The 24,789-nt window shown below is 35.5% G+C and overlaps 1 protein-coding gene across 7 annotated transcripts; it reads left to right on the top strand.

The window, feature by feature from the left end:
* Positions 1-1,904: 1,904 nt before the first annotated feature.
* Positions 1,905-17,078, top strand: bcas1 (brain enriched myelin associated protein 1). 7 transcript variants are annotated; one of them, XM_028011006.1, is made up of 15 exons: positions 1,905-2,013; positions 2,157-2,228; positions 2,407-2,491; positions 3,147-3,460; positions 5,707-5,889; positions 6,751-6,810; positions 7,156-7,191; positions 7,403-7,618; positions 9,872-9,931; positions 10,082-10,123; positions 10,266-10,307; positions 12,310-12,432; positions 12,544-12,624; positions 12,942-13,157; positions 15,199-17,078. In XM_028011006.1, the coding sequence occupies exons 2-15, from the start codon at positions 2,190-2,192 to the stop codon at positions 15,277-15,279; spliced, it is 1,578 nt and encodes a 525-aa protein (XP_027866807.1). In that variant the 5' UTR covers positions 1,905-2,013; positions 2,157-2,189; the 3' UTR covers positions 15,280-17,078. The 7 variants fall into 7 exon arrangements, with proteins under 7 accessions (XP_027866807.1, XP_027866805.1, XP_027866808.1 ...); XM_028011004.1 differs by having other exon boundaries at positions 10,254-10,307; XM_028011005.1 differs by having other exon boundaries at positions 1,916-2,013; positions 2,160-2,228; positions 10,254-10,307.
* Positions 17,079-24,789: the final 7,711 nt, after the last annotated feature.

The following is a 24,789-nucleotide window of genomic DNA, read 5'->3' as shown; positions in this document are numbered from 1 at the left end:
GTCATGAGAACCTTTGGAAATATCCCAGTTTTCTGTCTGAAAATCAATGGCCTGTTTGTGAAGGTCTTTGCCTCCAATAAAACCAGTAGGCTGCTATGCGTTGGTATGCCATGAAGCGTTTGCATGAAGTGCACTGGCCAAACAGGGGAATCCAACTCCCACCTTAGTGTGCAGACTAAAGGCTACAATTGAGGCATTGTTTTTGTGGATGACAAGGGTTATCATAAGAATTTCAATTCAATAAATAATGCATCTTTAAAATAATGCAAACACTTACTTAGCTGGCGTAAAGCTAAGCATAATCAGACTCACTGAAACATAGAGTGAATTATTGATATTATACTTAACAAAACAAATTGAGGAGTATGATGTATGATTTAATGGTAGAGTTGTTGTGAAAAGAAAGCACATGCTCTCAGTTCAAGACTTTCATGCATCTAGAAAAATACATGTTCTGGTCTGCATCAGGTTTTAAGATCACTTACATATACCCATATTGTCAAATTGATAACAAAAGCACTCTACAACTTCAATACTGTCATTATTTATTGAGCAAATATGAAGTCAAACTAGTCTAACTGTATTCAGCTCTGAGAGAATTTTGGCTCAGTTTACGTTCAGAACCATCCTTCATTGCTTGTATGACCCAGTTTCAGCCAAGCTTCAGCTGTTGGACCGATGGCCTCACACTTTCTTCCAGAGCATTTGTTTGTGGTCGACTCAATGGATGTAGTGTCTCACCAGATCAAAAGTGGATTCTTGTGTGTCATGTGTTGCATCAGACATGCAACTGGCCAATGAGTTAAAGGCACCCTGAAATTAGCCAGTCACAAGGGTTCTTCCTCTGTGACACCAGAAAGCCTTACAGATGTGACTTTATCCAAAATAATATGTTTTATTATTATTATTATTTACAACAGCTTCTAAAAGGTGTTTTTTTATTGAAGGTATTTAAACACCTCCAGATTTTTCACAGAATAAAAGTTTCATTATTATTAATTTGACATTGCTCATGCAACATTGAAGCAAACTGTTTAATTTGTGGATTAATCTGTAAAAATCATGTTAAAATTACATGCAATTACAGATTGTAATGTCTGGAAAACATCTTTATGTTCAGAAACTGACAGTCAGCAACTCTTAATAACTTTGGCTTATAAAGTTAAAAGTTTTTCTTTAACCTAAAAATAGAAATAGAATAGAAAAATAGAGATAACACGGTCCTTCAAAATAAAAACAAGATTTCTAGGGTAGACATCTAGCAGAAAGCCATCTTTTTTAAAAGGGTCATGTAACATTGGAACTTTAGCTGCTCTAAACGAGGTTTATTTAACAAGACCAAAGGCAAAACTGATCTTTGAATCATAAAAGTGGTAAACGTTTGGTCTAAATTAAGGGATACGTTTGTCTGATAAAAACCTAGCAGGCTATTTAAGGTGGGCAGGAGAGCAGAATCTCTTTGCAGATAAAAAAGTCAAAGTTCAAAGGTTGATTCATACTACGCAAATAAGAAACAGAAAATGCTCATAATGACATAAACATTCAAGATTCTCCTTTAAAAATAAAAAAATGAAGCAATATTAGTGTAAACCTCTATATATATATGCAATAAGTTACTAATGGATGCATGCCAAAACAACATCCTTCATTCGTATCCTGTTATTCTGGGTGACAGTCATCAACAACCTGTTCTACACTGCCTCATTTTTATGCGGTAGACTTTAAAACTCAATGAAAATATGTTTGTGTTATTTTCCCCCTTGTAAACTCACTACAAAATCTGCAGTATGTTTTCTAACTTAGAGATCACCAAACTTTAAGATGATTTTTTTACTGTAGGAAATCCAGCTGACTGCTTCAAAACAGTCACACCCATTTTAAAGCATACATAAAACAGTCTGTCAATAACAGCCTTTATATGCAGGCAGAAAGACAGGAGGAGTGCATCCATCTCTCTGACAGGCATATATTCTTTTTTTCTTGGAGTCACTTAACCTACAGGAGTGTCACAAGGTAAAATATTTGACTAAACATACTCACAACACTCATTAATTGTACTTTTAATGATTCAAATATTTGATTTCTCTACTTTGTTTTATGTCTCTATAAAACATTTCATATCCAAAAGTTTTCTTATTGTGCTGGATGTGTTTTAGAAGAAAGGGTGGCAAACCCAGACAGGGACCATCATGGGAAACGAACAGTCAACTCCTGAAGAAGTAACTGAGGTAAAAATCCTACATAGTAAACACTAAACCTGTACAACAAATCTTGAACTTTACAAATGACTGTCCATCAGTAACAGAATGCACATGGGAGAACAAGCATGCCTTAAAACTGGTGATTGTGATGTAGCTACATGTTATTTTTGAACAGAGATGCTTTGTTTTCCTTATTTATCCATAGAATGGGACAATTCCAGAAAAATATGAAAATGGATCAGTGAATGGCATCTCTGCAAGCATCACACTCAATGGATTGGAGGCTGATGGTGACTTTTCTCCCTCCTTTTAATTTCTTACTCAAAATAGACCTTGGTTTACTGGCAGAATGAGCAAAGCTATGCACTGAAAATATTTATCCTTCTTGTTGTCACCTTTCACCAAATTCCACTTTCTGGGAAAATATTCAGGCTATATCGGCTGACCTTTTAAATGTCCCTATTTGACTTACCATTCAGACTCATAAGTCTCTGTAAATACAGAGCCTCCCAGCCTGGTCCTGTGTCGGATCCCCTAATGTAAACTCTGGGCGTAGTCTCAGGAAAGCTGACAAGGAGCGATTATTTGATCTGTCACAGTGAGGTTTGTGTCACTGCAGCGACAGCAGTGCTGAGCTATTCCCACCGGCTCTATAGTTTGTCTAAGAGCTGGAATGTTGACCCTGGAGATAAAGATGCCACTTTCTTGCACTGAGTAGCCCATGTTTACTTCATGAAGAATTAGACATTAGGATATCAATTAAATGTTGCATGCAAGTGGCTTGAAATCCTAATGTGCATTGATGCCTAGCAGAAACAGCTGTGTAATTATTTAAAAAATCATCTGAGACTCCATATTTACACTAAATAGGACTTTCGTAGAGTCTGTTTTAATGAGATTTTCAACAATAAATAATCATTGTGTCTGGTATTCTGTTTTTTACAGTTAAGAGTGACATCACAGTTCATCAGAATGGCAAGCTGCAGTCTCCAAAACTTGAGACGAAAGCTGAACCCGATAATGTGACAGCTGAACCAGAGCCAGAACCAGCTCCAGCTGAAAGTGTGTCTGAAACCACTGACTCCCCACCAACTGACACGGAACCAGTCAAAAAACGTAAAGAGAAAAGTCATGGTTTTGGCAAACTCTTCAAAAAGAAAGACCGTAAAGCGGAAGAGAAAACTGAGGTTCAGGAAAAGGAAAAGATCTCTAGTGAAGAGCAAGTGGATGCAAGTCAGCTTCACATTGAGCCTCAGCAGGTGAGTGCAAGAGTCCTCTATTTTGTATTCACAACAATGTATTTTAATCATCATCAACACATCCTATGCGTGTTGCACAATAATATAAACAGGTACAAGCATTTTGTTCTAAAGGTCTGCAAAACTACTTTTTTAATTTCAGTACAAAAATACACTTTAGCAAAACAATTTAAAAATCTAAAAAATAAAACAAACAAAATAAAAAATCTTATATTTTTCTCTTATATACTGTATATAAGAAAAAAATATTTTATTACATTGGTACTTTTCATAGTTTTGATAAATTTATTATCAAATGGAAAACATTTTTTTATGCCTGTAATCATTAAGACATTTACTGTCATGATTGCATATAATTTCATATACACAGTGTAGTACATTTATATTACAATGTCAAAATATGTAACAGCAACAACATTACACAGAATTTCAATTTGCTATGAAAGCTGCAAAACATGTATTTATTTATTATTTTAAATACCAATAATATATGATTCAATATCTGGTCAAGAAAGCATTGAATGCAAACCAACATTTTATGTGCTATGATATAATAGAAATAAAACAAAAAAATTACAGATATAAAATGCCAACAGATAATTTGCATACTGCAAGAGTTACAGATAAATGAGTAAAAAACTGTTTTTGACTATGGAATGATCCATGATGCAAATTAAATGTCTGCATATTGTGATTTCAGATTACATTTCATCAACTAGAACGGTTAATGAACAGAAAAAAATATATTTCTAAATTGCCCAGAGGTGTGTTTTATTGCCTCAGTGCTCACTCTGTGATAAATACTAATCCTGACTTTCATAACAAATTATTCAAGTTGGAATCAAGGTGATCAGTTCTTAATAAAATCTGTGCTTTTAAGTGAGGAAGTGGTCAGTATGGAGAAGCTAGAGTTTATACATGATGAGCGCAATACTGCAAACCAATTCAAGAATGCTAAAATTATATAGCATTAGGCTCAGAAATTCTTGATAAATTGGATTTAGTCCAATTCAAAGTGCCTTACACCATAAAAACACAATTATCAAAATGCCATTTTGATAATGCATTTTGTCAAATGACATTATCAAAATCATCAAGCAAATATACATCAAATACATTGATCAATGTTCCAGTTATTATGAATGAAAGGCATCTCTAAGCATGTGGATTTTTAGCCCTGATTTTAAGGAACTGTTTTGGATGTTTTGCCGTTTTCTGGAAGTTTGTTCTAGATTAGAAGAGCATAAGAGTTGAATGCTGGCAGATATTTGGTTATATGGGTCTGAGGATATTCCCACAGCCAAAATGGACATACAAAAAAATAAAAATAAAACAGCAAAACGTTCAACCCAGTAACAATAAATGAGCTTATGAAGAACTCAAAGGCAGAAGTTGAGGTTTCTGGATGATTTAGCTGAATTTGCAAAAACTAAAGAACCTCATAAAGATACCTCTTATGAAGCCCCATATTTATTAAACCATGCTGCAGGTTTCTGGCACCAGCATGAAAGTTCTTAAGAAATTTGAGCTCCATTAACTTGTATACCGGATCAGAAAAGACACAGCTAGGTTTTGCTTCCTGTGTGCATCAGTCACCCAGTCTGCCACTGTTCCACACAAAGATAATCAGTGTTATTGGAGATCAACTTGCTACTGATATCCCACATGATACAGAACTTTAGCTAACATTAGCTTTTCAGTTAACTTTAACATACACACGGTTTCAACTTGATGGCCAGCCTGTTGAAACTGTGGCTAATTTTAAATACCTGGCATCATTCCTAGACAGTGTACTCACAAATAATACTTTCTTCACAAATTATAATTATTTTTTCAATAAAATATACAAAGAATAATCAAGTTAAAAAGTAAAATAAATAAATAAATTTCTTAAACATTGCATAATTGTGGTTGCATTACAAAAATCTAAGTTGTGAAATTCAAACAACTTCAAAATAGAAGTAATTTTAAATTATATCAACCAACCATATGGACATTGCAAGACAGTTGGCTTTCCTAACATCTCACAAGGCATAACTCTCACACATTGTGGAATATCAATGAGTGAGGGGTGGGACACACACATTAATAAAAGGCCTGATTGTTGACAATGCCCCGAGTAGGCAGAGGCATGGTTGGAATTGTGCTCCCATCTCAATGCTGCGATTAAGACACTCACTGCTTGCATATCAGCTCTGCTGCTCCAACATCCTCCTCAAAGGCCCATTCTCTCTGGCGGCATATAGGAGACGGCAAACGTAAAGCAAGAGTCAGAACCTGTGACTGAGCCAGAGGTCGGAGCGACTACAGAGTCGAGTCCAGAGGAACAGACAGTTCCTGAAAGCGAGAACGGAAACAATCAGCCTGAGGAAAGCCGAGAGGAGAGTGAGCTTGAGGAGAATCCAGTTATGAGCTTCTTTAAAACACTAGTAAGTGACACTGTGTGAGAATTTAGGTCATGTTTAAACACTGTTGAAATGTCTAGTTGTTTGTATTGTGAAGAAATGGTGCATTAAATTAAAATCAAGAATCTAATTTTGTGAAACTGTGAAAGGAAAAATTATGTAAATTGGAGATTGATAAAAAAAGGTAATTATTATTAAAAGTAGTTAATTTTTTTCAAATAATTACAATCTGAATGTCTGTAAAAGCTCTAACATCAGTATTTCACTGTAAATGAAATTATGATGACTGCCTGATGGAAATCCTACAACAAGCAGCCATTGTATTTCCTCTTCATCATGCTGTCTTTTGGATGCATGGTGTTTTAAAGAGTTACCACTGCTCCAGCCCCATGCTAATCAAGTCTTTGAACATGCGGGAATGTGGTGGCCTTTTGTTCGTCCCATAGGGTGAGCTCACAAGAGAGGCCTGTGCCACTGGAAGTTGAGATTTGTGCAGATAGTGCGCGGGCAGGCCTACGCCATCTCCGGAGCACAATGGCCGTCACAATGACAGCACATGTACTGTACGCGCTCTGTCAGAGACCTCAGTGTGCACTCTGTCTGCCTCGGTTAGCTTCTCATAAAGGCTGAATTCATTAAAAAGGCTTTGGTTTTATAGAAATAATAGTTAGCTTTGCTAGCTGGTACAGCATCAATCACATCCTCTGACTGGGAGGTTTTTTTTTAAGATGCTTAAATTCTTCATAAATTGGAAGGAGTGCAATTTAAAGTGCCTTACACCACAAATAAACAATGTAAATGTGTTCTGATGTGTTGATATCAGAACGCATTTAGACTTGAAATATTTTTCTGGTTAATTCATTTTCCCATTCTGTTGTATCACAGGTTTCTCCCACAAAAACACCTAAAAAGGAAACAGCTGCTCCCGATGCCGCAAAAGATCAGGTGAACAGATGTTCAGTGCTGAATTTATTATCGACCCTCTTTCCTTTTCCTACAAGTGCTGATTATCACACCGCATTTCTATTCCCAAAGCTGTTAGAAGTGATTGCAAAATGCAGAGGGCTAATTAGCAAGTTTTCTACCAGTCTGGGAATTTCAGCTACAAATTGTAGTTAGATACAGTATATTTCTATTTTTGGCCCTCCTTTTGAAATAATGATGTCTTGTTTCCTAAAAATGGAGCATATTTGTTACTTATAGTGGTGCATAATGAGCTTTTTTGCTGATTTTTATTTGCTTCTTTTAACCATATATTCCTAACTGCTTCCTTTTTTTGTTGCAAAATAGTCCCAGAAGGAGACCGCACCTGCAGAACCCACCACTGTGAGCATATAACCCAATGCAGCATCTTAAAGTTCAAAAGAAACCACCTTCAGAATTTACCCTATGTGCCGATTTTACAAAAATAAGACTATTTAATCATTTAAAGTAGATAAAAATCTAACCTGAGCTTGCTGCTAGAAAATATGCTTGTTAGTAAACATCATTGTATTGTTATCTTTGCATCAATATATCATTTTTCTGTTTTGAATAGATTGCACAGACATCAGAACAGTCTGCAGCACCCAAAGGAATGCCTGCTCCACCCCCGCCACCCCCAGAGCCTCCGAGACTGGAGACCAAAGGAGAAGCAGCTGCCAAAGCTGCAAAGCCAACACAAAAAGAAGAACCAAAAGCTTCTGCAAAAGAACCCGAGTCCGCAAAAGGAAAATCGACAAAAGATGCTCTGAGTAAATTCTTCCGACCAAAGGTAAAGAAACTCAACGAGTTCAGCTGCACTATATGCATTTTACACTGCATATAGTGTAAAAGATGTCATCTTAAGGAACTGATATAAGGCAAGAAGAGAAGGGTCAAGGAGAAGTGTTTCAGCTAGCAGAGCCAATCGTACAGAGATGGTACAGTAGATTATTATATCCTCACACTGACCATGACTCATCTGGCTCCCAATTGGACAGAAGCTGGTTTGTCTGGGAGTGGCAGAAAGATGCCAAGTGTTGTATCTTAGCTGACGCAGCAGTTGAGTAAAGTTGCCTCTTTCATGTAATCAAATGTTTTCAGAGGAATTGCAAATAGTAAGCATGAAAATGCTTATCTGGCTAAAAGAAATCCATCCAGCATCTCCTTTAATCAGTTTTATTGCATAAGATGTATCAATATAAACTGTATCGATATAAACTACTGGCTATTAAGTATTATGGTGAATAACCATAAACTCTCGTGTTCAGATTTCCATCTAGTTGAGCAGATAAAGTAGAAAAGGTTAGCGTAGCCATGAACTCTGTATTCTTTTAGTTTCTGGTAGCGACAAACCTTTTGAAGACGTTTTGGGTTGATCTGGCATAGAACATAAATGACTCACAACTTAATTGTGCTGACCTAATCTGCAAGATTTCAACTTCAGCAACTTCAGAGTCAACCAATGATTTTGCACCTCTGTGTTAGGGCAATGCAAATATTGCATGTCTCACCTGTTGTGCAGTCTTTTTACTCCCTGCAGTAGCTTACTTAGTATTAAAATTGCTTATGTGAAAGAAGCAGGACAGCCTATAAAATTTAACAAAACTGTAAAATTTAAGTGATGCAAAAAAACAAAAAACAAATACTGTTCAAATTTTCTTAACATATTGTGAAACATACAATTTCTGGTGACAACTAATTTAGTACAGAGCCTCATTTATTCATAACATAAATGTCTTTACATCAGGCCTTTACCATTTTGAAGGTTTTTTGATGTTTGATCTTCAGACATTTTGTTTGATGTGTTTGAGTTCCTTGAAGGACCATTAAAGTCACAAATAAATATTTATTCTAAAGACTAAAAAATGGATTTTAGTTCAACTTTAATGTCAAAATGTTAAAATTCAGCTCTTCACAATGCCTCTGGCTGTAAATAAATCACCAATCATAAAGTCCCACACAAATGTCAGCTTTGAAAAATGAAGGCCGGCATTCCAGACACAGGAGACACAGCAGTGAAATTTTGCTGTGCATTAAATTTGTGTCGTGCATCTCAAAGTCTAAAGGCCAAAACAGATTGAAGGTTTGTAAAACTTGTCAAAAATACAATTGGATTACAACCCACTCAGTGACAGTCTGTCCTCTTACTGCTGCTCCACAATGTAACACCAAGGCATCCTTCTTGGTTTTGTTTTAAATTTAAACATCAACCCAACTGACCGTCCCACAGTGAAATTTATCTGGTCCTTCTAAAATGTGAATGACTAGAATAATAACAGATTTTTGCAGTAAATCCTACGACCAACAGATACCGTATTTTCTTCATCACATCCTCCAGCCACAGCACTCGCTTGCCCTGTCATAAATCAAGTGTTATGGCTCTGTCACTACCTCGTTTCACAAGTAGTGCCAAAAGCAACACGTTTACAAGAAACTTCATGTCACGTTGGTAGTTTTAAAACTCACAGAGACAGCCAGAAGGTGCCCAAGTCCCAGCTATTTGTGTTTTGCAAAAGGCATCAAGGAGATCCCTAAAAATATTGGTTAAACTGTTTTATGTATATTTATGCCAATCTAGATTTACATGAAATAAAAAAGCAGCTACATTCTTTTTTATCTCCAATAACAAAACTTCTTTACCTCCCACTCTTTGAGAAATGCAGGATTTCTTAGAATGAGAAAAGGGAGCATTAACTTAGACCAACAAAATGTATTAAGCTCTAATTATAAAAGTGTTTTTCTATAAAGTGATGAGGCACTGTGCAAATCTTGTGGTCCCAGTGGTTACAGCTTTGATTGAAAATTAGCATTTGCACCAGGTGTTGCATTCCTATGAATTGGCATCGGGGCCAGAAGTGAAAAATGTTGACGAATACCGGAAAGTGAGTTTTAATGCAGGATTGAATGCAAATTAAGGTATACATATATCCACATGCACTTAAATTGAAATGCCATTGGCAAAAGTGTCATTTTATTGGGAGATAAAGCTTTCTTATCTCTTTAAGATTTCACTAAACGTAATAATTCCTTCACTGTCCTGCAGACTATCAAGGAAGAAGCACAAGCTATTGAAGTAGAGGTACAGCCAGTTGTAGAAGTACAGGTAACTAAAGAGACTCTGGTATCTATTCATAAAAATCTATATATTAGAGTGAATACCTCACTCTGGGTGAAATCATCCTTTAATTAAGGGTATTTAGTTTTTATCTCAATATAAATGGGTTCAGAATATAAAAGCAGTTTTACTCTGCAGGAGACAGCAGTGGAGGCACCAGAGCCTGTTGTAGAAATGCAGGTAAACAAAAAAAGTTCTCAATTTTGGCTTTTCATTCTCTTTTTGATAGTTGAATAAAATTTTCTTTAAATCTCCATTCTGGTACAAAAGTTATATTAAATTTGCATTTGCTTATAAAACTGAAAATAAGGCTGAATCTCAGCAAGCTGCTGTGGAAGTGGACAAGCAAGTTGGAGAAGAGGAGGTAAATATGCAAGATGGCCGCCAAGCTATTAGTTTTTTTCACTCTTTATTTCCATTCTGCATGCATCTTTGAAGTTATTCAAATCAATGTTTTCTCACTGACAACCCTGTTTCCAGAAAGCTGCGGTGGTTTAAAGAAATGTAAATGAAACTGAATGTAGTGATTAGAAAATCTGATTGGAGTAAAAATGAAACAAAAACACCCACACTTGTTTTCTACCGCATTGGGGAAGAGTGTGAGAAAATAACGGAAAAAACACATGAAGAAAAATTTGAAAACTCTCTGTGAAAGGTTGAAAAACTTAAATATCTTTAACATTTTGTACTTCTGAACATAATACCATGTTAAAAAGCACCCCACAAACAGAAATTCTTTAAACAAAGTTAGCCACAGAATCTTCATAACATTTAGGTAGTTTTTGAGACACCCCAGGAACTTCTCACCAGTTCTTAGAGATAAAGGTAGTAATGAGTTAACCTAAGATGATCCCATTTTCAGTAAGGTTCATGTTTATCCCAGAAAGACTAGATTTTGCATATTGTCTCACATCCATTTTAGGCAGTGAACCAGTCCAGAGACCAAATGCAATCTTTTAAACACACACACTGCACACAGAATCTATATTTCATTATGTTTTTGAATTTGTTGTTTATTGATGCACTCATGGAACCATCAGGGGAGAAAATGGCAAAAAATAATTCCAGCAATACCATCAGTTTTGGGAGTTTCAGACATCGTTAACTGAAATTTACCGTTACAATAAATCTAAGTTCTTATGAGTATAAGAAATATTTCATGATAACAATGCAATAAATCTCCATCCTTTGCTCCCACCTACTAAGAGGTGTTATTAAACAAAACAAAATACACCTCAGTGTGAATTAATCTTTTTAAAATATTTACTTGATTGAACTGAACTCACAACGTTGCCTCCAGTCAAAAAATGGAAAAGCTGAAGAGACCACTTCTAGAAGATGTCTGTAGATGACTACATCTGGTTGAAAGATGCTGAAAATTGATCAGATTAGGTAACCAAGCCTGACTTTCAACATCTTAGTTCAGGCTAAAACAAATTCTGATTTTTAATGTATTTTTTGGACTGTTTAAAGACAAAGCTCTGCAGTATTTTCAATTAAATCTTCTAGACTTTTTCCAGAAAAAGGGTCGCATGGGGTCTTATTTCCTTGGTTTGGGATAACACAGAATCACTCCTTCACACTGAACCTGTTCCACCATGACAATTATCAAAATTGCAAAATTGGTGGAAGACGTACCACAGCTAAGGGAAGAAGCTAAATGGAACCATTGGAGAGTTGAAGATTATGGAAAATAAGTTGATTAGTTTTTGTTCCCCAAAAAATAATTTACATGAAAAAATGTAGTTTGTTTCTAGTGTTATATTGATTCATTATAACTTAAGCCACAGCTGGAACCTGGCTGCACATCTGCTCTTTAGCCATCTTTATCTGTTGCACCAAGTCCAAAACTCAGCAGCTTTTGTATTTTTCATGCAAAAACATATTTCATTTATTATTATTATTATTATTATTATTATTATTATTATTATTATTATTATTTATTAGAGCCAAATTGGGTGATGTGCTAAATTCATCTTCTTGTATTTTATTAAAAAGTACAGATGTCTTACTTTTTGGAAAAACACATTTGTTTCTCAAAAATCTTCAACTTTCTTGATAATTCCTTGGAGGTGGAGAATCTCTGTCCTCTGAGACTGACATTTTCTATTTTCTGGGATTCCTTCCTACATTGGCTGTTAAAAGCATCAATTCTTGTTGTTGTCATATCAGATTGTTTGGGTTTCTTTCTTCCTTCAGGAACTTTTTCCTTCCCTCTCCTGTATTTTCTGATTGGAATTCCTCCTCTCTCCTGTCACAGGTGGCAGCTCCGGCTTTCACTCTGTCAGCTACATTGACGGCCGCGCCCTTGGGTTTGTGTACGTCTCATGATTTGTGTTTTTTCCTCTGTGTTGTTTTGACAAAAGAAGGTGGATCCTTCCAAAGCTGGCACTCTGGAGGCAGCAGCGAAGCCGGAACCGCCTCCTCCTGTTCAGGAGGAAAAGAAACTAACCTCCAAATCATCTTTCATGTCTCTCTTCAAGCCCAAAGTAAGAATTGACTCACTTCAGATTTCCCCTGTTCCCCTTAAAATTGTTGAATAAGCATGCATTGTGATAAAAATCACCTGTCAGCGAGTAACAGATTGATGTGAACTTGAGGTACTGTTAGATACCATGACCACAAAAGTCCAAGCAGCCTCCACAAGTGGAGTTCGGTTCCTCAAGAAATCAACTGGCCTGGTAAATAGCATCATTTCTTGTGTGAATAGATGCATTATTAACCAGAATAATGCCATCTGAGATTCAAACGTGCTCTAAACAGCTTATTTGCTCGAAGCGTCTCTCCGTTTGTTTGCTGTCATATTCAAAAATCATAACAATTTCTCAGACCGTGTGTGCTCGTCTGTCAAAATGCAAGCTGTGTCCTAACAGCAGGTGTGCATCTTAATGTCGGTTCAAATCTCCCCTCGGAGTTCAAACTCCGAGCAGGAATAACAGCCACTTTACCCTAAACTGATACTGGAGCAGAACAGCTAAACTTTATGCTTCTCTTTTAGGCTGCTGACCCCAAAATGACGACTCCAACCCCGCCTGCTCCTGCAGAGTTGCCTCAACCTGCAAAAGCTAAGGAGGAACCTAAAGCTGTGGCCAAGTCAGAGGCAGTTGTAGATAGCAAGCCGGCGGCGGCCTCCTCTCCGGCTGGAGACGATGCAGCGAGTCAGCCCAAAAGACTGGAGAAGAGGAACTCCATCCAGCTGTTCTTCAAAAATCTGGTGAGAGGAGCTTCACTTTTCTCCCAGATCTTGTTAAAGCAGCAGTTGAGGTCCAGTGACATGTTTAAATTATGTGCAACTTACTTCTATTTAATTCAGTTCAGTTTATTTATATAGTGTCAATTCACAACACGTGTCATTTTAAGGCACGTAACAGGAAAAAATGTCAATTAAATTATCCAGTTATTCATACATTGATAGACACATAGTCTTGTAGTAAAAAAAACAAAAACTTTTCTACTTAAGGCCTTGATATCCAAACTTTTTGCATTGGGATCCAAAACCTTGCAAATTTAAACTACTGGTGGGCCACAAAATTCATTAAATTAAGAATACAAAATTATTGTGAATTTTTTTAATTTAGTTTTACCTGCTCAACAATAAACACACTTTAGTTAAATCTGTATATCATTAAAGGTCCAAGACATAAAAAGGGCTTTGTATGATTATAAAAAGAAAAAAAAAAGATCATTTCAAAAATGGTCAGGTCATCAGTTGTTTTCCATTTTGTTTGCCAAATTTTTATTTTGCTTAATTGGTCATCAGAGGCTACACAAAAACATTTGAAGGGACACAAAAGGTTCCCAGGCCACACTTTGGACACCCTGATCTACAGAAGCCTATAGCAGATTTTATGAAGTCATTCACTTGCAGCATTCACTTCCCTTTAAGATGCATCTTTGTAGATATAGATAAAAGAAAGTACGCCCTATTTCAATCAGGACATAATCCTAACTGAAATGATCATCTTTACTTTTTTAGAAAATTATTGAGATCTAATCTAAAGTACTGAGAATCATGTAACAGATTTCATAGCGTTACTGGAACAAAACTAATTTACTGCTAAGATTGGATTTAAAAGTAAAACAGTAGCCATGTGTTCAATCAACTTTGTTTCATGTGCCAACAGTCTTGAAGAAAGAAAGCCTTTTGCAGGTCTGGAACATACAGATGTGTTCAGTCACAATTCCAGAAAGGGGAGACAACAGCAGTGAGCTCAGAAATATAATTGTTGCTCCCCATTAATTTGATGAGACCTACAAGGTAATTTCCAATTAGTTCAGTAAGATACAAAAAACAAGAATTACATCTTTGACAGAGTTCATGATCAGGCAATATTAAAAGACTAATTAGAAAAGATTAATTAGGACAGGGAGTGCTAATATAAAGCAATGAACAGTCAAAATACATGCTATGTGGCTTGACCCAAACTGGGTCATCAACAGGACATTGATTTCAAACAGATGGCTGAAAAAGACGTGAGCCAAGGTGATGCAATAGTCTTGTTCAAACCATATCTCAACCTGACAGAAATGATGTTGTGAGACCCTCAGAGAGCAAATATCTGCAAATCTCAAAGAATTGAACAACATAAATAATAAGAGGCCAACATTTCTCTGCAATAATATAAGAGAAAGGAAGTCAGTTAGAAACCAACTATTGTTATTTCTGCTAAAGTTAGTTGTGCAAGTTAAGTTGAATCAGATATTTTGGAGGGTTTTACATGCAGATTTTCTATTTTTGCTTCCTCTTTTTCAAAAAAGAAAACAAAACAATACACTTGTAAAATCTGTTATGTGGTAAATTATTAAAATCATGCATATTATTGGTTCCTAGACATAAAATCTTAGAGTTAACAGAAGGCATAATTTATTTTTTGCCATGTCTGTATTTGCCTCATGTGATTAACACTCTTCAGTTTAATTTTCTTTACTGCCCACTAGATGGCAGCAGCCATTTGTTGTATTATTGGAAGTACAGGCCATGCTCTGCTGAAAACAAAGCAGATTAGCATGCCACTTCATGTTTCTCAACTTTCAGTTTTACACCCAGCAGTGGTTTAGTACAGCTATGCTGACTTAAAGTCAACACATTTCACTTTGTTGTCAGCTACATTTTTTTTTTCTCTTATAGACAAGCTCCTGGCAAGGCAGTTTAAGGAAATAGTGGTAAAAGAGGTCATTTCCTGTGGTTAAATATAGTTGTGCAGACAGTTTTACAGTGAACAAGAATTTACCGTTTTCTCCCTTCTTATTTATAGGGTCAGAAACGCCACTCTACAGATGCTGGGGTCCAGACAGAGCCAGCGACTGCTGCTACAGCATCTGAGAAAACCAAATGAACCCTTTAAGTTTCCCTGTACAGCACCCCCCCACCCCCCCTTCCACCGGCTACCCCTCCCCCTCTTTCTAGCTCTTACTTTGTCTTTGTGTCTGTCATATTTCGTCATCATATTAACTACTTTTTTAGATGTTGTAATATGAAAAGGAGTGCTTTTAAAAGGATTCAGGAAAGAATTGCATGTGGGTAGATGAAAAAAAGAAGAAACTGTGCCTATAAAATATTCTACCCAACCCGCTAAAATGGCATGTTTATAGTGATGTAAAAAAAAAAAAAAATCAAACCAGTACAAAACACTTAAGATCTTTCCCCACCTTTAACACACCTCTGATTAACACAAATGTAATTCAGCTGTTCTGTTCCTGACATTTCTTTAGTCACAGCTTCCAGTAACAGTCACGCTCTGCTGGGAGGTTCGAATTCATCAGAACAATCTGATTCTTAAGATAATTTCTGAGGCACTAGATGTTACATGGAATGAAGTTATTGTGGTATATTTGAAGACAGTCAATCCATCATCATCAATTTGAGAAAATGTTGTGTAACACAGATAGTACTACAAATTGGATATTACTCCAAGATTAATAAAAAGACAAAACTGACCAGGTTTATAGCAACATTAAATGAGCTGCAGGAATTTCTGTCATGTATCTATACCTCACACAATGCAGCAGTCTCATATGTGGCAAGATGGAAGGCTTTTATTATTAAGAAAAACATCCAAATCTGGCTAAAAGTTCCAAAAAACATTTCAAAAAACACGCCTTCATTTCACACTGAAAGTGTGTAGGAAACTATCACCAAACAGAACACCATCCACAGTGAAGCATGGTGGTGACAGCATCATACTTTGGGATTGTTTTTCTTCAACTTGAACTAGGGAGTTATGACAAATTAGTTAACGATGGATCAAAACATTCAGGGTTCTGGTGACAAAAAAAAAGGAGGTGCTTTTCCGAACTAATCATTTATGCAATATTTTAGGTTCCTTATTTGTATTTATCCCTCTAAAAATATGCCTGTTTATATTTCATCTGAGTTGTGGTTTCACTAAAGATGGAAACATATCTGACATTAATTATTTGAGTTTTGTTTTTTTTACATCGCCCAAACCTGGCATTTTGATATGGTTTGGAGGCTTTTTACATTCACCTTACTGCAAAGTGAAATTGAGATATTATGGCAACTTCACTGAAATTTATATTTTTGATCATAAAAATACATTGAGTAGTGTAGCAGTGTGAGTGTGAAATCTTTTCTACAAACTTTTAGGACAAGTCGGACTTTTCCCTGTTTATGTTCTAACATACTGGGCTTTTGCAATATATAGTCATGTGTTTTGCTTTTAGTATCTAATTCCTGTGCTAAAATCAAAGTGGCGATGCCGTGTGGGTTATGTTGTCCTCCAGGCACTTCTGGTACTGGAGTAGTTCCAACAAAATTGAAATGAAAGATGTTTAGAAATATGGAGAAAAAAAATCAACACCTTAATTAAACAGCATGTACAAGCGCAAATAAATATATCCTAGCACTGAAATACTGGGTCATACAAGAAATGATGCCAAGGGAAAATCTTCGTGTTTCCCTTGGCATCTGATTGTAAATACCAATGTTAACAAATACACTGGGGATGGCAAAGTCTCATCCACATCTGTCCTTTTGCATCCTGTCATTTAGTCTAAGCCTTATTATGGTGTTCGTCGTTTGTGTTTGTCACATGTACAATTAAGTCGCTTTTGATTGCTTACATGCATGTGTAACTTCTGTCATCTCAGAGACAATAAACATATTCACCCTTCACTATTCTCTGGCCGCTTTTACTATTAAAAATATATCAAAACATCTAAAAATTATTACATTTGTTTACATAAAAATACAAAAACAAATCTATGTTGCTTGCTCAACTTTTCTTTTTCTGATGTTTTGGTTTTTACGCCACATCCATATATTCAAATGAAATAAAAACTGCACAAGCTGCTAAAAATGACTGAAAACAAACTTTAAACTCTTTTTCTTTTTCTTTAGATTGTATTCTGTGTTGTTCCAAATATTAACTGGAAGCCGTAAATGTAATGGGAATAAATAGTTTCTCCTAAACAGAAATGTTCCTACAAATTTTATACAAATTGAGTTTCTTAAGAAACTTTAAAAGGAATTCCAGGGTGTTGCTGGAAAGTCAACAGTTGTGAGTCAGCAAGTTTGGCAAAAACCCAGACAAACAAGGTGTAGCACAAGTGTCAGAGAGTACAGAGGAAAAACTGAAAGTATTGCAATACCGTGCCAAGTTCCTGTGTAATCCCCAATTTCTTTATGTCTTCAGTAGAGTAATACTGAATGTACGGTCTTAAATCTGAATCATGATCACTAGTTCTACAGGTCTTTCAAAGTTTTTCTTTGGATGTTATGAGCCCAGTTTCTTTTCATTTTACATTTTCATTGTTTTTTCTTTTCTTTCTTAAACTGCTTAAAGCCGACCTGTGCAAACAGCATTCCACAGTTATTGGCCTTTGGTAAAGATGTGCAAAATGCTTAGAAATAAATCAGTGTTGAAACAGAAACATAATCTCACACACAAAACAAAAATATGTATGAAAAATGTGACAGCTCATATGACAGAAAGATTTTGTGTCTGGTGAATCATTTCTGTGTTGATTTTATCACATGACTTTCATCAGTATCTTGGTCAAACTAGCAAAGTGGTCTTATTTTTATTTTCTGGCAAAAGACATCAGATTGTTATTTAAAATAATGCCATTTTTTTAACTAATCTCAGTAAAAATCTTACAGTTTTAGTTAAAATCAAAATTTAGTAAATTCCACATGCTTACAGTTGGTAGGACATTACAGCTGGTAGGTATGTAAGAACTGTCATAGAGACAAGTGACTCCATAACTCCAGCAAAAAATTACTAGAGCATGTAATTTCTGCTGTAATTCTATAAAAGTAAGCTTTGAATATTTTCTCATACCTCCCTCACCATCCTCTTCACTTTATGTGGAGATACAGAAAAAACTTGAGCTCCTGTCAATACTTGTCTTATTACTCATCCGGTTGTTTTAAACTTTGTAGTTATTGCTTTAATCCTATGTGCGATTAAAGCAATAAAGCAATTGTTAAGATCAACACTCTGATTGAATTTAATGTTCTCTTCCATTTCCTTCTTTAAAGTGCCAAAACAAATGGACCACTGTGTCACAAAGGAGAAACAGGAAGTTTCTGAAATTTTGTTTAATAATTATTGGGTAGGGTGGAATTTTTTCCACTGACTAAATAATCTAATTTTCAAGGTCGGATTATTCTCCATTTTTAAATGTGACTCTGCAATAAGAAACTGATATAATATAGTTGTGCTGAAATTATTGAGAATAATTTCACTATAATATATTTCATTCAAGCATAAAAAGGCAAAAGAAGGGTTACATCTGTGTTATATCAGCCTAATACAGCAGGTAACTAAAACACATTTGAAACTCTTAATGCAGGTTTTTTTTCTGACAAAGACAGACTCAAATAAACATTGAGTAACCAGTTACATCTATTTGTTGCCGCCATCTGTCTGTTTAACCTTATAATTGCAAAATGCTATTGTTGCTAAACTGTATTATGTGTACAGCAATGGCCAATTCTTGTTTAGGCTTGAAGGACTCAAGTCATTCTGAAATGCTTGACAATCATGGGTAATATGAAAATAATGCAATATATGAGTAATATGGAAGCATGGCAATGTATCAGTATAACTGATACATAGGCCACTCAATACTTGCAGCGCTTTGAAAAAGTATTCATGCTTTTTGAACTTTTTCATAGTCTGTCACGTTAAACTAGAAACTGATAAAATAGAAGTAGAAAGTGCATAATTGTAAAAACAAAATATTTCTTTTTATATTTTTTTGTTATAAATGTTATAATCTTGTTTTCATACACAGGCCTCTGTAGAGCTATGTGGCATGTTGAGGGTTTCCTGTCTCAGCTGAAGAAAATAATTCCCTCAGCATGATGCTGCCACTGAAGTATTTCATTGTGATAATGAGACACTTCATTATCACAATGACATATATTATCATACACACAGGTGGACTCCTAAAGTAGATGGGTTTGTTGGATTTTGTCACTGCAGACAAATGCATGCTAAACTTTTCAGAACTTACGTGTGAATGTTTTCATAAACCATGTATCATTGTCCACTTCACAATTATGCTACATTTGCTGCTATTCTATCAAATCCTGAAATATGCTGAAGTATCTAGTTGTAGCATGATAACATTAGAAAATTAATACTATTGCAAGCATAACTTGGAGTGACTCATACAGATTAAAAACAAATAAAAAGTGTCAGAGCTGCTGGATGTCACAGTTTAAGGAAAACCTGTAGTCTTCCTCTTTGCCATTTTTAATTGATTTTGAAGTGTCCAGCCATGTGTGCACTGGATAAAAATGACCCATTCACCCACCATTAACTGATGAGTCACAGAGCCTGAAGGCATAACTCTCACTGCTCCTTTCTTATAAAGGAGGTACTCTCTTCTTCAACTGCTGTTTGTAACAGGAGATCATTTTAAACAGACCCAAACTAACTCTTATGGTAGTGAAGGAAAAAGAAAAGTGAAGTACTTTGTGTTTTAGACACAAGCTCTGTTGTATTTCCCCCCTCTGAGAATTGTTTTAATTAACACCCAGTATGGCCTTTTTCTTCCCAGCAGTTTGTCTCATGTGTGAAGAACTCATTTTCATTGGCAAAGCATCAGACAGAAATTTTAATTAGACTGAAGGAGAAGAAAGGGTGAAACTTCTGCGAGGTTTCAAAGAGTACTGAAATCAATAGTATAAGCAGAAAGAGTGCTGCCTTAGCTTGACGTGAAAAAGCTGATACATGCCTCAGTGATATGTGGGGCCATCAGTTCCTGATCTCTCCACTTCCTCGTGCAGTTGCCGAGAAGTCTCTTTTTTCTGCGTTTGGAGTGTTGGCGGAGAGGATGACTAAAGCGTGTTCCTGCATGCAGAGTTTGAGATAGAGGAAAGATTTTCAAGACAATTAGGAAAACAAATATCACTAGCTGTCTAATCCTAATTAAACTAAGATACTGACTCCTTTGTTCAAATACTCTACATATGAGGAAATGTTTCTACACATCTCATAATCAGATGAATGCAGCTAAACAAAACAAAACCAAATACACAATATCTTTATATTCTGTGGTTACCAGTCAGTGTAACCTCCATAAAAGTAGAAGTTTCACCATTTTATTGCTCTAAGTAAACAAGTAGCTACCACTGTCCACTTTGGTAGAACCATTTGATTCACATCATTTTTGACAAGAAGAGATGACCCAGAGACAGATCAGAGACATAAGTGTGTTAAATGTTACAGGTGAATCAGAAAAAGAACCTGAAATTCTTGTTGCAATCCTCTTCTCTCCGAAAAGAACATGTCACAGCACATATTAGATTTAAAATATTCAAAGCTGAACTTTGCAATTTTGTCCTCTAAATAGATAAAACGTCCATTAGAATGAAATTATGCTTTGCTTGATTTATTTTTGAAGCTGACAATTGGGTCTATGAATTGGATCAGAGTCAATTTGAGAGTTTTAGCTGCAGTTAAAACTCTCAACTGATTTTATGCAGTTGAGTTTCTAACTAAATCTTTGTACAGAAGTTTAAGCAAGAAACAAGGATTCAAAAATCAGCAAAATCACTAAACTAAGTCAATTTAATTTATTTATATTGGGTAGATTGATAACAAAATCTCAAGGCACTTAATACAAATCAATTCATACAGAGATTTATACAGTTAATTCAATCAAATACAGATTTAATGTCAGTCACCGGTGCTAGTTGTAAAATATAGCAGTCGAGTTTGACTTGTTATTCCAATCCAAAGAAAAATCTGCTAATTCCATCTTTTTTGATCACCATGTTGAAAGAGTGGATGGTCACATGTCAAACTCAAACCTGGCTCACCATTGTTTTTATGTTGCCTTCCAGACTCTAGAATGACACAATAACAGTTGTGATATATTAGTTTATTTTATAAATCAAATCAAAATAGTTTATATCTTTATCTGTATCTGTAATCATCAAATACTAAGACAGCTGTTAACAGTTATTTTTAATTGTTTTAACAATTGTTTAATTTTTTTAAATTAAACAATTCCTTAATTAATTGTTTGTTTGTCTTTCAATACATTCTGACTCAAATTGCCTTTTGAGAACATTCAGTATCTTGATATGGCCCAAAATGAAAATGACACTCCTGGTCTACTGCATTGAGTCATTAACTGCGCAGGAGTCACTCATAATAAGCATGTGTGTAGTTGCAGTGGATAGGAAAACTTCCCTTTAACAGGGGATTTGAGAAGACAGAGCAGACACACATAAACACAGAAGAACTGATCCAGGAATACTTCAAAAAGTAAAGCTTTAATAGCAGCAGGAGCTCATTTAGCGGCTTCATCAAGGAGTCAAAGAGCGCTAACCAAATGAGCTCTGAGCCTGTAATAAAATCCATGCGATACAAAGTACATAACAGTTAGTCACAGCAGCTCCATCAGTTGCTTCATCCAGAAGAAGAAAGGAGTTAAATACAGAAGACAATCAAGTGTATCATCTAAGAAAACATGGAGTTATTTGCAGCAACAGCTCAGCTGATGCCCCACACTAAGAAAGTATGACAGCTAAACAGAACAGTGGGCCAGATGTAGCTTCTATGAAGAGAAAATACAGAGAGAGATCATAAAGTTTATGACAGTAGAAACTGCAGACAATTCATAGTTAGAGTGTTGCAGTAGGAAATAGCAGAGTGAGGGAAGTTTGTCCTCAGACTGCGTAAGCCTACAGTAGCATAACTATAGTGATGACTCAGGAGAACCCTCATAACTATACTTATTAACTAAAGAAGATCTGCTTTGCCTTCTGCTTTTAGAAATATGACAAATTCTGAAGAAAGATAACACCAAGCATATTTACATTTAGTACAAAGTCCAGTAAGTGACTGATTAAGCAATTTGTTTTAAAGAGGCTATGATCCAAAGAAGAAAGAATCCCCCCTGCCCATCCTAACCCCCCCAAAAAAAGCAAAATCCAGGTTTACATGTCCTCTACCAGAGGCATGGGAGCTTACCAAAACTCACAGTACTAAAACTTTAGCTGTGCTCTATGAAATAAAAGTTTAATCTCTTTAAACACAAAAACATTGACAAACAAATTTGTGAAAATATTTAATGAAACACAAACTACCATCATTTCTTATGAATAGTTTAGTTTAAACCTGTAACTTTAACAGTGTTTTATATTTGTGACAGATATGTTTGATTTTAACTCTAAGGCAGACTGAGTTGAAAGCCAGACTTTCAAGTGGAGAAAGAAAGCAATGGTATGGTAATGTGACCTGACAATTATAATAAACAAAGCAGCAAATCTACAACACAATAGACGAGAAAAGGACTGAAATGTGGTAGGAACTTCAGGCATGTGTGGTGAACAGAAACCTCAATGATACATTGTAAAGAGTGCAACAATGTCTCCACTGCAATGTGAAAAAGCATACAGATGATCACTTCTACAAGCTACTGAATTATAAAAGGTTTGCTGATGACTGTGTGTTGTGGAGGCACAGAGCTGGGAGGTCTGACAGGAGCTAAAGCATCAGCTTGTAACGATGGCTGTGTTGGCTGCTAAACAATCTGAGGACTGAGCAACAATTCTAATCTGATTAGCAAACTAATGGCAGAAAACATGCATACCATCTGTACTCCTCCATAGTTTTTCATATTACCGCCACAAATATTTATGTATTTTATTGGGATTTTTTGTGGTTTACTGCTTTGCATAATTGTGAAAAAAGCATGTGTGACATTTTATGCCCTAAAATGGTAAATGCACTGCAACAAACACAAAATGTTACCAAGTATTTTTGGTCTGGTTTCTAGTGCAAATATCTTTTAGACACACAAATTTAGACAAAAATAACTTGAAAGTAACTTTTCAGAAGAACTTCTTTTAAGTCAATAATTCCTTAATATTGATGAAAAGGTATTAGTTCCACTGACAAATTATTTCACTTATAGCATGGGAAAAATGTCTTGTTATAAGTGAAATAATCTGCTATCTTAACTACTACTTTTTTATAGTAGACGTTAAGCTGGCAGATTAACTACTCTAAATCAATAATTAAGAATAATTATTGACTTAATTATTATTAACTCAATAATAATTATTGACTTTATTATAATTTATTATTAATTTTAATAATTAATTATTAATTGGTAATAATTATCAGTTATTGTTGATAATAATTAGTTATCAATAATAATAAATTATTGACTTAATTATTATTAAGTCAATAATTAAGAAATTATTGACTTAAACAAGCTCCTATATCTTCTGAAAAGCTACTTGTAAGTTAGTACACTTTAAATAAGATATTTACACTAGAAACTAAATCAAAAATACTTGGTAAAATTATGTGTTTTTGCAGTGTAGGCTGAACTTGGGGTTAAGTTGGGGTTAAGTGCCTTGTCCAAGGGCAGATTTACATTGGGGAAGTTGAAGTCAAATCAATAACTTTCCAAATTTAAGATACTTTTCTTCCACTGACCCACACCATCCATTCCCTTCAGCAGTCATCTAATTAGTAAACACCTGTGGGTAATTTAGCCTCAATTGAGCTTTGAAGCCCCAGAGGTTTGTTGGAGAACATTGATGAACAATTACCATCATGGAGACAGGAACACAGTCCAAACAGGTCAAGATGTCAAAGTTAAAGTCAGGATTCGGTTCAAAACACAGCATCGCAGAGACAAACCTACAAAGCCATTGTCTTTCTAAATAAACAGAAGACCATTACTCATCCAGGCAACCATGAGGACCATGGCAAGATTTCTGGATTTTTAGAAGAAAAGCACAAGAAGTTTGTCACATGCAAAGTAAAAGGCGATTACTGACATGTGGAAAAGGATGTTCAGGTCAGATGAGATGTTTTGGTCTACAAAATGTTACGTGAGGTAGAAAACAAACACTACCTCACAAACACTGAGGTTTTCTACCTCAGCGTTTATGAGGTACAACACAAACACTGAAGACATCAAACCCATGTTGAAACATGGTGGTGGCAGAATTATGCTGTTGTGAAGCTTTTCTTCAGCAAGAAATGGAAGCTAATCAGAGCTGGTGATTAGACAAATGATAAAATACATCAAATTCCTGGAAAAACTGTTAGAGACTGCAAACAACATCCCCAAAAATACAGTCAGAGCTACACATCCTTGTGATACCAAGAGTTTAATCTTGGTAAAACATTAAAACTGATAATTGAAAAACACCCTGTCCACTTCGCTTTGATGAGAAAAATAAACAACATTTCCAGTATCTAGATTTGCAAAGCTGACAGAGATATCCTCCACAGACCTGCAGCTGTAACTGCAGTGAGGGGTGTTTCTACAAAGAGTTACATTAAGGAGTGGAATAAAATTACACTCATATTCCAGATTTTTATTTCCACTTCATTATCATG

The sequence above is a fragment of the Xiphophorus couchianus genome, chromosome 24, assembly GCF_001444195.1.
Source record: "Xiphophorus couchianus chromosome 24, X_couchianus-1.0, whole genome shotgun sequence".
NCBI classification, from domain to species: domain Eukaryota; kingdom Metazoa; phylum Chordata; class Actinopteri; order Cyprinodontiformes; family Poeciliidae; genus Xiphophorus; species Xiphophorus couchianus.
The sequence above is the reverse complement of the archived record's forward strand: the minus strand, read 5'-3'. Positions and strand labels throughout refer to the sequence as shown.